The sequence below is a fragment of the Geotrypetes seraphini genome, chromosome 4, assembly GCF_902459505.1.
Source record: "Geotrypetes seraphini chromosome 4, aGeoSer1.1, whole genome shotgun sequence".
In the NCBI taxonomy this organism is placed as follows: domain Eukaryota; kingdom Metazoa; phylum Chordata; class Amphibia; order Gymnophiona; family Dermophiidae; genus Geotrypetes; species Geotrypetes seraphini.
The window spans coordinates 119,367,616-119,383,396 of NC_047087.1; the positions used below are offsets into that span (position 1 = coordinate 119,367,616).

Here is a 15,781-nt window from a genome sequence, read left to right on the forward strand (position 1 = left end):
GTGCAGAAATCTATAAACTGCCTAGCATTGTAACATTTGTAAGTGTTCCTTCACATTAACTGCCCCAGATGGAGTAAGAACTGCAATCTAGACATACCTATATATGATATGTGACTAACCTTATTTTGTAAAGTGCGTTTAAGTAGAACAACCATTTTCAAATGATTAGGTACTGATTTATTCTGATAGGAAAATAAAAGCAGCTGACCCAGTTCCCCCAACCTTTACGCAAGGCCGCTTTCTGGCAGGCCCATTACCTTGGAGACACCAAATCATTGACTGCCCTCGCACTCTCACACAACAAGCACCTCTATTCACACACGATCGGTGACCAATGACCCTTCCCCGCGGTCTGCCCTCTTTCCCACTCTCTTTCGATCTCCCCCATCCACAATCACCCCGTCCTACCTTCAAACTCATGTCTAGGGTCGCCCTGCGACGGCCCCCAATAATTTTCTTTCTCCAGCGTTCCCTAACCCCTCTGACGCAACTCCTCTCCCGCTACAATGTCCTGCCTTGCCGGAAACAGGAAGTCGCAACAGAAGGGGCGGGACCAACTGCGGGGACCTAAAAGGTAGGGCGCGGGGGCGGGAACTTTGAGAATACTACATGGGGCTTCAGCTGAGTTACCTCTAGTGGCTGGAGAGAGAGGAGCTTTGTTCTAATTGAGTGACTGCTTCTTCTTATTTACAGGACTTCTTACCTTAGAAAAGCCGATACCCCGGGCTGGCCTTGTATTGCGGTTTTTGAGGAGTTGCCTGAAGAGTGTAGGATCTTTCCTTGGAAATCTCTACAAAAAAAAACTCCCGTCCCATGGTTTGCCATAGGACCTTCGTGTGTAAAAGGCACCAGGAACATGCAACGCGTTTGTTAACGTATTGCATCGCACTCAAAGTTATGCACGTGCATTTACAGATTTGAGAAGGCAGTAAGCTTGGAGGTTGGAAGTATACTGTGAAGGACCCTTCTGTGCCCTGTAGATTTATTTCGCTTTTTCCCTTTTAAACCACTTTATACTCAAAGCACTTTCTGTGTGTAAGTCATGTTTACTACATGTTAAAATGGCTTTAATAAAAACGTGTGGCTGTATCTGCATGCGTAGACTTGGCTGTAGATGTCCCTGAAGTCTGCATTTGGGGGAACAAGGTAAAAACTAGGATTTCCAGGATCCTCATTTAATAGTACAGTGAACCCCGTTCGAGTTCCAAGCCAAATTTTCCCATTGAAAATAATAGAAACTGAATTAATCCGTTTGTTGGTCCCACAAACCCAGATTTTCAAATCCACTTTCAGTTCTTTCAATTAATGCCCCTACAGCAGATTCCCCACTTGGGCTATTAAAAGCTTTGCATATCATGCCCAAAGCTCAATGCCACTTTCCCTCAGTCCCTTAGGAAACCCCGAACATGTTAAAAATTCATCTGAGCAAGGACAATCTGCAGCAAGATGTGCAAAGCGAGCCGGGCTCCTTTCATGCCGAACGAGCGCGGAATAGTCGCAGAATCTGCCTCCGGAGGACCGACGAGTGCATGCAACTGGTGGCAAAGCACCGAGCGAGCCAGAAACCGTGTCTCCTCCGGTGGCCGAGCCGGCGCAACTCTGCTGCCCGGGACAGGGCAGGGGAGTCACAGCAACAGCCCATTGCAACCCAATGCACTCCGTCCCTCTGCCCCAGAGGGGAGGAAAGAGCGCTGGCAGCTCATTCTTTGCTCCTCCAACTCTCCAAAACTAACCAAAGAAAGAAAAAAAAAATAAAAGAAACTGTTTCCCAAAACGGTTATAAGAACCGGCAACACCATGCGAGACAAGGGAGAACAGGGCACATGCGCGCGCAGCTGCCATGGCCAGTAGCGACTCCTCGCACACTCTCCCCGTACACACCGAGGCATGCGCCCGACCAGAGAAAAGAGTGTAGAAGGGAAGGCTGGCAAAGACCAGGTCATCCTATCTGCATCCAGGTTGAGGGAGATCCTGGCCTTGGCGAGGTATGGGATGTCACTTTTCGATCGGACTCTCCTGATGGACCGGCGGTCTGTCTCCTTCTCTGAAGATGTCACCATTAATGGGTAAGCACATGTTAAGGATTGGAAAGAATTTGAAGAGGGAAACCAGGAAGCTACGTTCAGATTCCAAAACAGCGTTCGGATTCTGAGACAAAATTTACTTCAAAAAAAAGGTTGGATTCCAAAACGTTCGAGTTCTGGGGCGTTTGGATTCCGAGGTAGCACTGTATTGAAATCCTGGTAAAAAAAAAAAGCAGGATTTTCCAGGATCCTAAGGATGCTAGACTACCTTAACAGCAGACCTCATCCCTTTTTTTTTTAATTGCCACAATTGCTACTATTCATTTACATGGAGTTGCCTGCAACATCTTCTTTCCTTCTCTGCTGGTCCGCCCACACAGGAAGAGAAGAGCATGTCATAAGGGTGGGACTGGTAGAAAAGGAGAAGAGGTTAGCATGGGGGACTCCCTGCAGAATGACAGACAGAGGGGCACTCAAAGTAGGCTGTAGCTTATCCAGACAGTGGAAAAAATAGACCCAGCAACATTTTGGATTTAAAAGGTGACTTTTAATAAACTGGTCAGACTTATTTAAACTATACCAAACTTATTTAAACAATAACAGATTTTATAGTCTGTGGCCCAGAAATATCAAAGAAGAGCAAGTTAATCCAATCATGCATTTTTTTAATGAGTATAACTTATGGGCAGACTGGAAGGACCGTTCAGGTCTTTATCTGCTGTCATTTACTATGTTAATTACTAGACAAGTTAATGTTATTGTCTTTTAAACAGTGCAGCAGGATGTAGCTGCTCCTCCTTCCATGACAACTTAATTCTAGGAGACCTCAACCTCCACCTCGAAAACTAATCCTGCAAACAAGTAGAAACCTTACTATCATACCTCGAGGCCTTAACATACAAAATCTTAGACCCTCAAGCCATACATGAAAAAGGACACCAACTCGACTTCGCAGCCTACATGTCCCAACAACCCACACAACCAGAGATCCAAACGGAAAATGGAACTGTTCCTTCCCTCTGGTCAGGGTCCCTCTCCCACTTACTCCTTCGAAATCAACTGGACCAATAACAAAAGCACACCAATTACTCAAAAAATAACTTACAACTCACGCCATATTCTGGACAAAAGCAGACATCATAATCCAAGACTACACTCCCAAAGACTTCATCTCACAATGGAGCCATCTAAGTACAGCAACCCTAGATGAGCTAGTCCTAGAATAACCCAAAACCAGAATCCATAGAAAATCAGACAAATGGTTCGACAACGAACTACTTCTACTCAAAAGGCAATGCAGACAACTAGAAAGAAAAGGGAGAAAAAGCAGCCAAGAAGCCACAAAAACAGCATGAAGAATACTGAACCAAAAATACAAACAAAAACTGAAAGAAAAAAGAAAGACATACTACACAAAGCAAATAGGAGAAGGAGCCCAAGACACAAAAAAGTTATTCCAGCTACTAAAAGATCTCACAGACACCACACCCTACCTAACCAACAGCAACTCCCCCCTCCCTCAGCCACCCTCTTAGCCACATTCTTCATAAACAAGATCGCAACTATCAGAGCCACGTTCAATGGAATTCCTGCGCACCTAAAAGAGATCTTAAATCCCCCCCCAGAGAAAGAATCAGTTGCAGCAGACAGAACCTGGTCCCACTTCTCACCCATACAATGGTCAGACTTCAACAAACTATATAATAAATACAGCCACACAGCCTGTGACCTTAACCACTGCCCCCATACCTATTGAAAACCTCCAGTACACTATTCCGCTCCCTGCTCCTACAATGGATACAAACTTTACTCATGGACTTTTCCCACAAGACCTCAGCGAAATCATCATAACTCTGATACTAAAAGACCCCAAAGGAACAACAGACCAACTATCCAACTACAGACCCATAGCCTCAATCCCACTGTACGTCAAGCTAATGGAAGGCCTCTTAGCTAAAACCCTAACCTTATACCTAGAAAAACACAACTTACTCCACCCCACACAGTCTGGCTTCACAACCAACTACAACACTGAGACCCTACTAGAAACACTCATGGACACAGCTAGACAACACCTCAGTACAGGCAAGAAAATTCTGATCATACAACTAGACCTCTCCGCAGCCTTCGACCTGGTAGACCATGACATCCTCCTACAAACACTAGACTCCATAGGAATCTCAGGCAAGGTACTATCATGGTTTAAAGGCTTCCTACAATCCAGAACCTACAGGGTTAAAACAAACAAAGAAAAATCAGACAAACATGGCCTAACCTCCTACAGCTATGCAGATGACATCACCATTCTCCTCCCCTTCGACCATCCACTGCCCACCATGATAGGCACAATACACAGAACACTCAAAACAGTAGCAACATGGATGACAAACTAAAACTTAACTCTGACAAAACAAACTTCATCCTCCTAGAAAACAGCAAAACCCCAACCTTAATAAACCTAGTAATAAACTTGATCTCATACCCCATTCAACTCATGCTAAAAATTCTTGCAGTACTGATTGACAGATGCTGTACCATGCAACCACAAATCAACAAAATAATAAAAACATTATTCGCAACTATGAGAAACCTAAGACAAATTCGAAAATTCTTTGTCAGGAAACAATTCCAACTTTTGGTATAATCTCTTATCCTTGGACTAATAGACTACTGCAACATACTATACCTCTCCTGCCCAGCGACCATGATAAAGCAACTACAAACAATACAAAATACAGCCTTAAGACTCATCTATTCACTGAAAAAATACGACCACATCACAGAGGCATACCACGACTCACACTGGCTCCCAATACAAGCAAGAGTACACTTCAAATTCTATTACCTACTATTCAAAGCAATGAACGGAGACAGCCCAACCTACTGGAACAACCAACTAAATCAATCCACCTCAACCAGACACAGGAGAATCCACTCACTATTCATACACCCGCCAACCAAAAATGTCAAACGAAGAAAACTATATGACAACCTAATGGCCACCAGAACAGTAAAACTAGAGACAACTCACCAATCTGCTGTCTTCGATCACAGATTACAAAACCTTCAAAAAAGAAACAAAAAACCTACTCTTCAAAAAATACATAAAACCTATTTAACACGACCAGACCCATCCCAAACTCCAGCTACTATACTATCTACTCCTTATCAAATCTAAAATGTTCAAATTACCCAACATGTATTACCTAATTTCACGACAATTCTTATGTAATCCGCCTATATATTTTGTAACTTCATGACAACTCTTATGTAATCCACCTTGAACCGCAAGGTAATGGCAGAATAGAAATCACTAATGTAATGTAATTACTATTTCTAAACCTGCAGCAGGAGAAGGTCAGCACCTTCTGGCTGGACTAATGTATGAAACTGTTAAAAAGGTGGAATCTGTTTTCTGCCAGAAAATGCTTGTTTTCAAAGGTTACAGGATTCCAAGGTGCAATGTAGATTATTGCCCGCTCTGTATGTTCCTTGGACATGTGTTTTTCAACCTTAAAAGAAAGCACAGTTACTTACCGTAACAGGTGTTATCCAGGGACAGCAGGCAGATATTCTTTACGCATGGGTGACGTCACCGACGGAGCCCACGGTACGGACCTTTTTACTAGAAAGTTCTAGTTGGCCGCACCGCGCGTGCGCGAGTGCCTTCCCGCCCGACGGAGGAGTGCGTGGTCCCCAGTTAGTATAAGCCAGCTAAGAAGCCAACCCGGGGAGGAGGGTGGGACGTAAGAATATCTGCCTGCTGTCCCTGGATAACACCTGTTACGGTAAGTAACTGTGCTTTATCCCAGGACAAGCAGGCAGCATATTCTTTACGCATGGGTGACCTCCAAGCTAACAAAGAGGGAGGAGGGATGGTTGGCCATTAGGAAAATAAATTCTGAAGTACAGATTGGCCGAAGTGCCCATCCCGTCTGGAGAAAGCATCCAGACAGTAGTGAGTAGTGAATGTGTGAACTGAGGACCAGGTGGCCGCCTTGCAGATTTCCTCAATAGGTGTGGAACGGAGGAAAGCAACAGAAGCGGCCATAGCTCTTACCCTGTGGGCCGTGACAGCACCGTCTAGTGACAGACCGGCCCGAACATAACAGAACGCGATGCAAGCTGCAAGCCAGTTGGATAGCGTCCGTTTAGAGACCGGTCGACCCAAACGATTCGGGTCGAAGGTCAGGAAGAGCTGAGGGGACAAGCGGTGAGCCCTTGTACGATCGAGATAGTAAGCCAGGGCACGCTTGCAGTCAAGACTGTGCAATGCCTGTTCTCCGGGATGTGAATGAGGTTTCGGGAAGAACACAGGCAAAACAATGGACTGGTTGAGGTGAAAAGCTGAGACCACCTTTGGAAGGAACTTTGGATGGGTGCGCAGAACCACCTTGTCATGGTGAAAAATCGTGAACGGTGGATCGGCAACCAGTGCATGAAGCTCACTAACCCTCCTGGCAGAGGTGATGGCAATGAGGAAAAGAACCTTCCATGTCAGAAATTTGAGCGAAGTTGTGGCAAGTGGCTCAAAGGGAGGTTTCATGAGGGTAGACAAAACCACATTCAGGTCCCAGACGACCGGAGGAGGCTTCAGAGGTGGTTTGATGTTGAAGAGGCCCCTCATGAATCGGGAAACCAGAGGGTGAGCCGTGAGAGGTTTTCCTAGGACAGGCTCATGAAATGCCGTGATGGCACTGAGATGGACTCTGATTGAGGTAGACTTGAGGCCTGCGTTGGACAGGGAGAGTAAGTAGTCCAGAACAGTTTCCACCGCTAAGGAGGTGGGATTGTGATGATGACGGAGGCACCAAGAGGAGAACCTGGTCCACTTCTGATGGTAACATTGGAGGGTGGCCGGTTTCCTGGAGGCGTCCAAAATGAGACGGACAGGCTGAGACAGATTTCCTGAAGAGGTCAGCCCGAGAGAAACCAAGCTGTCAGGTGGAGGGAAGACAGATTGGGATGTAGTAGAGACTGATGTTGCTGTGTAAGTAGAGTAGGAAACACAGGTAGAGAAATGGGCTCCCTGGAGCTGAGTTGAAGGAGAAGGGAGAACCAGTGTTGACGAGGCCACCGGGGAGCTATGAGGATCATGGTGGCTCCGTCCCTGCGGAGTTTGGATAAAGTCCGCAACATCAGAGGTAGAGGAGGAAAGGCATAGAGGAACCGATCCGTCCAGTCGAGAAGGAATGCATCCGGGGCCAGACGATGAGGAGAGAAGAGTCTGGAGCAGAACTGGGGCAGCTGATGGTTGTGAGGAGCTGCGAATAGGTCCATCTGCGGAGTGCCCCAGCGAGCAAAGATGGAGTGGAGCGTGGGAGGATCCAAAGTCCACTCGTGAGGTTGAAGGATGCGGCTGAGATTGTCGGCCAGGGAGTTCTGTTCGCCCTGGATGTAGACAGCCTTGAGGAAGAGACTGCGGGCCGTGGCCCAGGTCCAAATGCGAAGAGCCTCCTGACAAAGGAGGCGAGATCCGGTGCCGCCCTGTTTGTTGATGTAGTACATGGCAACTTGGTTGTCCGTGCACAGAAGCAGAATCTGAGGGCAAAGAAGGTGCTGGAAGGCCTTGAGAGCATAGAACATGGCTCGTAGTTCCAGGAAATTGATGTGATGGAGACGCTCCTGCGGGGTCCAAAGACCTTGGGTGCGTAGGTCTCCCAGGTGAGCTCCCCATGCATAAGGGGAGGCATCCGTGGTGATGATCATGGAATGCGGGGGCAGATGAAAAAGAAGGCCCCTGGAAAGATTTGAGGAGTTCAACCACCATTGTAGAGATCGCTGAAGAGACGATGTCACAGAGATGGGATGAGAAAGAAGATTCGAGGTCTGTGACCACTGGTTGGCCAGAGTCCATTGAGGTGTTCTGAGGTGGAGTCGTGCCAGGGGAAGCACATGCACCGTCGAGGCCATGTGGCCCAGGAGGACCATCATTTGTCTGGCAGAAATGGAGGGATGAAGGAGCACCTGACGACACAGGCGGAGCAGAGTTCGCTGACGATCGGAGGGGAGAAACGCCCTCATTAGTGTGGTGTCGAGAACCGCTCCGATGAACTGAAGTCGCTGTGTGGGAAGCAGATGCGACTTGGGGTAGTTGATCTCGAACCCCAGAAGATGGAGGAGAGAGATGGTATGATGAGTGGCTTGTAGCACAAGTGGAGACGTAGGTGCTTTCACTAACCAATCGTCCAAGTAGGGAAACACCTGGAGGTTGTGAGACCTGAGGTAGGCCGCCGCCACAATGAGGCATTTGGTGAACACTCTGGGAGATGATGCCAGGCCAAAAGGTAGCACTTTGTACTGATAATGGCGATGGTGCACCTGGAATCGTAGGTAGCGACGTGAGGATGGATTGATTGGGATGTGAGTGTAGGCCTCCTTGAGGTCCAGGGAACATAGCCAGTCGTTCCGAGAGAGATGAGGGTACAGCGTGGCAAGGGAGAGCATTCTGAACTTCTCCTTGACGAGACACTTGTTGAGGTCCCGGAGGTCGAGAATGGGACGTAGGTCTCCTGTCTTTTTTGGAACTAGAAAGTAACGGGAGTAGAATCCCCGGCCCCTTTGTTCCAGAGGTACTTCTTCGATGGCATTGAGTAGAAGGAGGGATTGGACCTCCCTCAGGAGGAGGGGGGTTTGAGTTGAAAGAGAAGCAGACTCTACGGGAGGATTGTCTGGTGGAAGAGTCTGGAAGTTGAGAGAGTAGCCGTGGCGGATGATGTTTAGGACCCACTGGTCCGATGTGATGACCTCCCAACGGCTGATGAAGATGTGGAGCCTGCCTCCGATTGGCTGAGGAAGAGGCAATGAGGGTGGAAGACTGGCTAAGCCCTGGAGAGAGGAGTCAAAAGGGCTGAGATGGTTTGGCAGGAGGAAGAGCCTTGGCCGGTTGATTAGACTGGGCACGAGCCTGGGCGTGCTGGTGTTGGCGGGCCCGCCTAGGTTGCTGTGGAGGTGGATTGAGCGGCCTAGCGGAGAACCTGCGTTGATATGAGGACTGTGGCCTGTAAGGACGAGCAGGTGGAGCCTTTTTCTTAGGTTTTATGAGAGTGTCCCATCTGGTCTCATGGGCAGAGAGTTTTTGCGTGGTGGTATCCAGGGACTCTCCGAATAATTCATCACCAAGACATGGGGCGTTGGCTAATCGGTCTTGATGGTTGACGTCCAGATCAGAGACCCTGAGCCAGGCCAGGCGGCGCATGGCCACGGCGATGGCAGATGCACGGGAGGTGAGCTCAAAAGAGTCATAGATAGAGCGCACCATAAATTTTCTTAGTTGAAGCAGGCTGGAGACGTGCTGTTGGAAAAGTGGAACCTTATGCTCTGGCATGTACTTTTGCATGGCGGAGAGTTGCATTACCAGATGTTTGAGGTAGAATGAAAAATGGAACGAGTAGTTGTTTGCCCTGTTGGCAAGCATGGCATTCTGATAGAGCCGCTTGCCAAACTTGTCCATAGTTTTGCCCTCTCTGCCAGGAGGGGTGGAGGCATAGACACTGGAGCCCTGAGTCTTTTTTAAAGTGGACTCCACCAGGAGAGACTCATGAGGGAGTTGGGGTTTATCAAATCCTGGGATTGGTATAACCCTATAGAGGCTGTCCAATTTACGGGGGGCCCCAGGAACAGTCAGCGGGTTCTCCCAATTTTTATAAAAAGTTTCCCGTAAGATATCATGCACGGGCAACTTTAGGAACTCTTTGGGAGGTTGATCGAAATCTAATGCCTCCAGGAAAGCTTGTGACTTCTTAGAGTCAGATTCCAGTGGCAAAGACAAAGCACCCGACAACTCCCTGAGGAATTTTGAGAAGGAAGATTGTTCAGGTTTAGATGCGGTATCGGGTGCCGAAGGCTCTTCATCCGACGACGATGCATCCTCCTCGGTACCGGTAGGGGATTGTTCCCATAGGTCCGGGTCTCTGACATCGGTATGTGCGTGTCGAGAGACTGGAGTGGAAGGCTCGGCATGGTGAGTTTTAGACAAAGACTTGCCTGAGCGTACCGAGACGTTACCGGGTGATGCAGACCTGTGTCTGTCTCGGTCCCGGGAAGTACGGTGCCGGTCAGAGTCGTGGGGAGACCGGTGCCCTGCCCGGTCCCGAGGGGGATCGGTCGTCGTCAAGGCCATAGCCTCGGCATGGGAATGGAGATGTGGTGCCGAGAGAATGGGCATGGAGGAGTCCATAGGTACCGAGGGAGTGGATACCGGTTGGACGGTATGGGGCTCGGGCCGGTCTGGTACCGAGAGCAGCGGTGCCAAGATAGAGGGTAAGAGCTGCTTAAGTTGCTTGTGGAGTTGTTCCTGCAACTTGTCCTGGAGGATGGCCGCAATGCGGTCATCCAGGGGAGGCACCGGAACCACTTTTTTCTTCTTTGGTTCCATGGGTGCCGCTCTACACTCCGGCGATGAGGGGGCCGATGACGAGGCACTCACCGAAATCGGAGTGGAGCGTTTTTTGGCTCGGCGTGGAGCCGAAAGGACTGGTGTCGTCCCCGAGGTGGGAGGGCGCTCAAGGGTGGAAGGCTTCTTAGCCGGCTTACCTGGCGCCGGGGGCGCCGATGTCGACTCAGGAGGTGTCGAAGTGGTCGGTGTCGATTTCGACGGTGCCGCAGATGAAGAGGTCGAATCCATAGTCGGGCCGGTGCCGAAAAGTAGATTTTGTTGGATTTGACGATTCTTCAAAGTGCGTTTTTTAAGAGTGGCACAGCGGGTGCAGGAATCTGCCTGATGATCCGGTCCCAAGCACTGTAAGCACCAGTTGTGTGGGTCAGTGAGGGAGATCGGGCGTGCACACCGCTGGCACTTCTTAAAACCGGGCTGCGGGGGCATGAATGGGAACACGGCCTCCGCAAAATCAAACCCCGAGGCCTGGATCGTGCTAACAGGCCCCGCCGGGGCAGGAACGAAAAATAGAGCAAAAAGAAAGGAATTTTTTTTTTTTTTTTTTAATTAGAAAGAAAAAAGCACCCGAAGGTGAAAAAATTGAAAAAAGAACGCGAGCGGGAAGGCAAAAGGAGTATTTCAACGACGTTGAAAAACACACGTCTTCTTCGCTCCGCGGAAACGAAGAAACTGGGGACCACGCACTCCTCCGTCGGGCGGGAAGGCACTCGCACACGCGCGGTGCGGCCAACTAGAACTTTCTAGTAAAAAGGTCCGTACCGTGGGCTCCGTCGGTGACGTCACCCATGCGTAAAGAATATGCTGCCTGCTTGTCCTGGGATAAAAGTCTAACCCAGAGTGTGAATTAACTTCAGGCGCCCTGTAAAAGAAGTGCAATACCCTTCTGCCTTCAGTCACACTAGCTGCAGCAGTTTTGCTTTTCAGGTGGCTTTGAGGGATACCTGAGTGCACCCCCTCCCCCTCATTCTGCCTCTAGCAGTGCCACCAGGCCTCCTTTATATAGGATCAAGAATTGGTTGACAGAACTCCCTGGGAGTAAGATCAGACTGCCCTTCTAAATGTAGAGAGCTAGGGCAGGGTGCACAGTGCTCCAACAGGATGGTAATAAATACCATGTTGGGAGCAATTTACATTTATAGGGTGATGTCTCGTCAACAACGGACCAGCCTCTCCTTTCATCAAGTCAGTCTGGGCAGTTTTAGTGCTTCCTGGGACTATAATGCAGTAGCAGCAGTGTGGAATCAGGATTTGGACTTTCATGAACAGCTAACTGGAGATGGTTTGTGTTTTCTTATGAAACAGCTTTCAAGATTGACCCGCTCTATAGTTTTACAAGAACAACATTACAAATTTCAACTCCGCCTTTATATCTCTCCTTACAAAGCTTACCTGGTGGGGTTCGCCTCTCATGCTTGTTGCCCTAAGTGCCATTCCACACCAGCTGGGTTGTTTCATATGTTTTGCTCCTGTGAGTGACTACAAAATTTTTGGTCTTTTTTTGGATTGCATCTACAGACGGTCATGCAGAAGACGATCCCTCTGAGGACGGATGTTTTACTATTTTCTTAGATTACTTCCTTGGGTTTGACCAAGGGGAATAATCAGTTGTTGCAAAAAGCTGCTTTGTTGGCTAGGAAATGTATTCTGTTATTATGAAGACAGGCTGAGGTGCCTAATGTTACCATATGAAGAAATGAGCTGTTTACTTTGTTAAAATTTTAATATTTGTATGTAAAACACTTTGGTCCTGGTAGGTGGAAAAAATTTCAGGCAATATGGGCTCCTATTTGGGACAGTTTGTCTCCTAGAGCTCATAGTGCTCTTTTGAACTTTTGAAGCTGGAGTGCTTGAGTGGGTAGGGGGGGGGTTCTTAGTTGATATTGTTGGAATCTTTTAGTCACTGTGAAGAAACTACACGGTAGACTTTTATTGTCGTTCTTCCTTGTGCTTTATATTTGGACTGTTGTACTTTGTATTTATAAAACTTTTCTAAATAAAAATTATATAAAAAAAATTTATAAGGTCAGTAACAGAGGGGTCCCCATCCAAATTACACACCAACCATATCCACGCCTCCTGAATGAAGCACACCAGTAAACTATGACATAATCTATCAGGGAACACTCCTCTCAGTAAATGCAACAGCCCCCTTGTAAACAGGCTATAGGCAACTTAGATTGCTTGTTTGCCCAAACAAACCTGGAAAACAAACCCTGCACACGAGAAAGATCCCGTCGTAGGATGCGCAACAGGAGGGTCTGAAGCATGTAGAGCCACTTAGGTAAAATTATCATCCGTATCAGTTGAATCCTCCTCATCAGCAATAAAGGCAATAATTGCCAGCTCTCCAGCCAATGTCTCGTATCCTGTTAACATGCAAAGCACATTTAATTTATACAACGCCGCAACATCCATACCTATCCACACTCCAAGATATCGAAAAGAGCCCTTTGCCCATTGTAATGGAAATTGAGGCCCCCATGCGTTCTGCATCTCTCTCCCTCAGCAACTCAACTGTCTCCAGAACATTAGCACCCAGGGTTCTTGTAACATACAACACCTGTGTCTTCTGAATACTTAACTTCAGCCTGTTCGGTCCATCCAGTGTTTAATTGCTACTACTACCAACTGTAAGCACGATGAAGCCCCATCAAAATCCCCTTCAATGGGGAAAAGGAATTGGATGTCATCAGCATACAGGCGGTATGATACGTCCAGATCCGAAAGCAGTTTACACAGCAGAACAAGATGCAGATTGAACAAGGCCACAGAAAGAGCAGATCCCTGCAGTACCCCTATTTTAACCTCTTTACATCTTGATAGTTTTTCACCCATAAGCACCTCCTGATGTCTCCCCCTCAGAAAAGACTCAAACCAGGCCACAACTGATCCACAAATCCCACATCCCCTCAGTCTGCTTAACAGAATCGCATGATCCACTGTATTGAATGCTGCTGAGATATCCAGAAACACCACCAATAATTGTTTTCCCTCATCCAAAACACTCTCAATTCATCAAGCATAGATACCAACAAAGTCTCCGTACTATGTTTTTTTCTGAATGCATATTGATGACCATCCAAGATACAGTGATCCTGCAGAAACTGATGAATTTGGGAATAAACCACCTTTTCCATTATTTTCGCTAGTACGGGTAATGATGCTATCGGATGGAAATTGCTAATTTTTCAGGACCCTACTTTCTTGTCCTTCATCAATGGTTTGTTTAATTGTCAAAATTTTCAATGACTCTGGAATTTCACCACTCTCCAAAACTACATTGATAATCTTGGTAAGTATTGGAACCACTTTCCCTGCTAATTTATTAACAATCAGTACCATTCAAATTTTATTCATTTATGCCCTTCATGTTTCTAATGTTGTTTTAACACTTGTAGATGTAAGAAGTAAAGGTTCTATATTATAATTTTTCTGGATTTGATAGCTGAGGGTGTCCCATTCATAGTTCAAGATTATTTCACCCTGTTTTTCAGGGGATTTTGTGTGTTATTGTCCTGCGATGACCAAACTGGATCAACATCACCTGTATAAGAAATGGATAAGTCTGTCATAATAACTCCTCTGAGCATCATGAATCCTTTAAAGATACATATACAATATCTTTTTCACAAGGTTATATTGGTTATGCAGCAGACATTGTCTTATTTTATGCTGCATGCCATGTTTTCATACTTCACACATAAGTCTAGGATGATATTCTGCCAAGACTTGCATGAGACACTTCTGTGCAGTTCTGTAGAATATAGTACTGAGATAGCATAGGATGCCCTACGTTACTCTGAACACCCACACCCACACACTAGCACCTGCATCTTTGCTGCCTCCCATTCCCTTATAGCAGGGGCACGTACCCACTTTCCCAATGCATGTTGGTCTATAATGAAATATGGTTATACACAAATCATGATCCTAGGTGTCAGAAGTGCTGGTCCAAAGTTCTGTCATTTGGCGAACACAGCTTCTGTATGTATACTATCTTCATTTACTACATCAAAAATAATTATATTAACTTTGTTTTAACACTTCTGGATCTATGTGTGTGCATGGTTCTGGAAGGGGGACCATGGGTGCAACAAAAAGATATGCTTTGGAGGAGAAACGGTTGTATCCTGGGTAAGGGTAATGAGAGTATGGGCAAATGTTGCTATCAGGACACTTAACTTGATACTGACAACTGTAATATATTGCATCCTTATTTGCAAAGTTGAGTAAGGTTGCACAACCTTTCTACTATTTTAATTTTCTTCTATCAACCAGAAATATTGAGGTAACAATATCTGACAATGACACCCTAGGGACCTCAATCCTTACTCAAAGGACTGGAATAGGCACAGAGAAAAATTAACATTGCATGGTTCACCAACAGTGTTACTCATTCATCTCGCTCTCCAGCACATTTCTTCAGTATATCCTAAAACCTATCTACCGTACATGAGATTTAACCTGTGCTGTGCTTTGAATATCTTGCTCCAGTGTGTGCATTGCTCTGGGGACACCTCTAGCAAGCATAGGTTGCCTATTACAGTATATAGCCCCCTCAACCAATATACAAAATTACCCTTGAGGCCAGGGGTGTCAAATTCAGTCCCATAAGGGGCTGAAATCTAAAACACAGGCTAAGTCGCAGGCCAAATATTTTATTAAGATACTTAGTCTTTACTTCTGGTGATGTCATCATAGAGATGGCAGTGTGATTTGCATGCTCCTCTTCTCCGGGCAAATATTGGCATTCAATTAGCTTTTTGGAGGACTTTATTTAACTTCATTGCAGGCTGCAGGGATCGTTGCTTGCGATATGACATCCACCAGCAAAAAGCTGCAACCAAATCTGCAACCATTTGCATACCAGGTGACGGTTCATATGGGTATGGCCTCCCCGCCATTAACAATCAGCAAGAATGTGGGGCAGAAGGCCGCAGAACCACCGTCTTGGGCGGCTGGTGATGCACTGCCTGAGCGGCCAGCCTCATGTATGGAATTGCAGGGCTGGTTTGCCGATCTTAAAGTGACGATGGTGTCAGTACAACAGGAGCATCATAAAGATGTGGATGCGCTCCGGAAAACAGTGGAGGACATGGGACAACATCTGGGAGAATTCAAAGAACGCGCTATTGATCACGATGGGGAGATACTTCAACTGCAACAGTATAGTAAAAGCTTGGAAGAGAAGTATGATGAACTTTTACTAAAAATTAAAGACAGCGAGAACTAGGTGCTTCGGTCTAATTTGAGAGCGGGGGGGGGGGGGGGGAGTCCAGAAAATGCAGCAGTCCCTGCTCATGGAGGAGTTAATGCATGCCATTTGCGAAAAATTCTTGCAAGTGGCTGACCCCGAGGC

General features: G+C 46.9%; 1 protein-coding gene across 2 annotated transcripts in view; it reads right to left on the reverse strand.

Moving 5' to 3' along the window:
• The window catches only part of GRAMD1C (GRAM domain containing 1C), a 304,544-nt gene extending 304,010 nt beyond the window's left edge, over nt 1-534 (reverse strand). For both annotated transcript variants that reach the window (XM_033941944.1, XM_033941942.1), the window contains exon 1: nt 409-534. In XM_033941944.1, the coding sequence (XP_033797835.1) occupies nt 409-420 (12 nt within the window). In that variant the 5' untranslated portion in view covers nt 421-534. The remainder of the gene's footprint in view (nt 1-408) is intronic.
• Nucleotides 535-15,781: the final 15,247 nt, after the last annotated feature.